Genomic DNA, 646 nt, shown 5'->3' with positions numbered 1-646 from the left:
GTGTCACCACGAGTGGGTGCTGCCATGGATGGGTGTCACCCTGGGTGCCACTCGCACTGTCCCCATTGCAGATGGCACCGGGAGCTGGTGGCATCTGGTGGTGAGGTGGCACCAGGTGCCATGGCTGTCACTATGGATGGGTGTCACCCTGGGTGCCATTTGCACTGTCCCCATTGCAGATGGCACCGGGAGCTGGTGGCATCTGGTGGTGAGGTGGCACTGGAGTGAGTGGCTGTCACCATGGGTGGGTGCCACACTGGGTGGGTGTCACCATGGATGGGTGTCACCATGAGTGGGTGCTACCATGGGGGGGTGCCACCCTGGGCACCACTCGCGCTGTCCCCATTGGAGATGGCACTGGGAGCTGGTAGCATCTGGTGGTGAGGTGGCACCGGGTGCCATGGCTGTCACCATGAGTGGCTGTCACCCTGGGTGGGTGCCACACTGGGTGGGTGTCACTACGGATGGGTGCCACCTGGATGCCACTGGTGCTGTCCCTATTGCAGGTGGCAGTGGGACCTGGTGGCACCTGGCAGTAAGGTGGCACCAGGTGGCTGGGTGCCACCATGGGTGGGTGTCACCACGAGTGGGTACCACCTGGATGCCACTTGTGCTGTCCCCATTGCAGAGGGTGACAGCACCTGGC

General features: G+C 63.3%; 1 protein-coding gene across 1 annotated transcript in view; it reads left to right on the top strand.

The window, feature by feature from the left end:
* The first annotated feature begins 400 nt into the window (after positions 1-400).
* The window catches only part of HSPG2 (heparan sulfate proteoglycan 2), a 55,097-nt gene continuing 54,851 nt past the window's right edge, over positions 401-646 (top strand). The window contains exon 1 of the mRNA XM_063354125.1: positions 401-432. Coding sequence (XP_063210195.1) covers positions 401-432 — 32 coding nt within the window. The remainder of the gene's footprint in view (positions 433-646) is intronic.

Source organism: Chroicocephalus ridibundus, chromosome 16, assembly GCF_963924245.1.
Source record: "Chroicocephalus ridibundus chromosome 16, bChrRid1.1, whole genome shotgun sequence".
In the NCBI taxonomy this organism is placed as follows: domain Eukaryota; kingdom Metazoa; phylum Chordata; class Aves; order Charadriiformes; family Laridae; genus Chroicocephalus; species Chroicocephalus ridibundus.
Note: the sequence above shows the minus strand (reverse complement) of the source record. Positions and strands in the feature narration are given on the sequence as shown.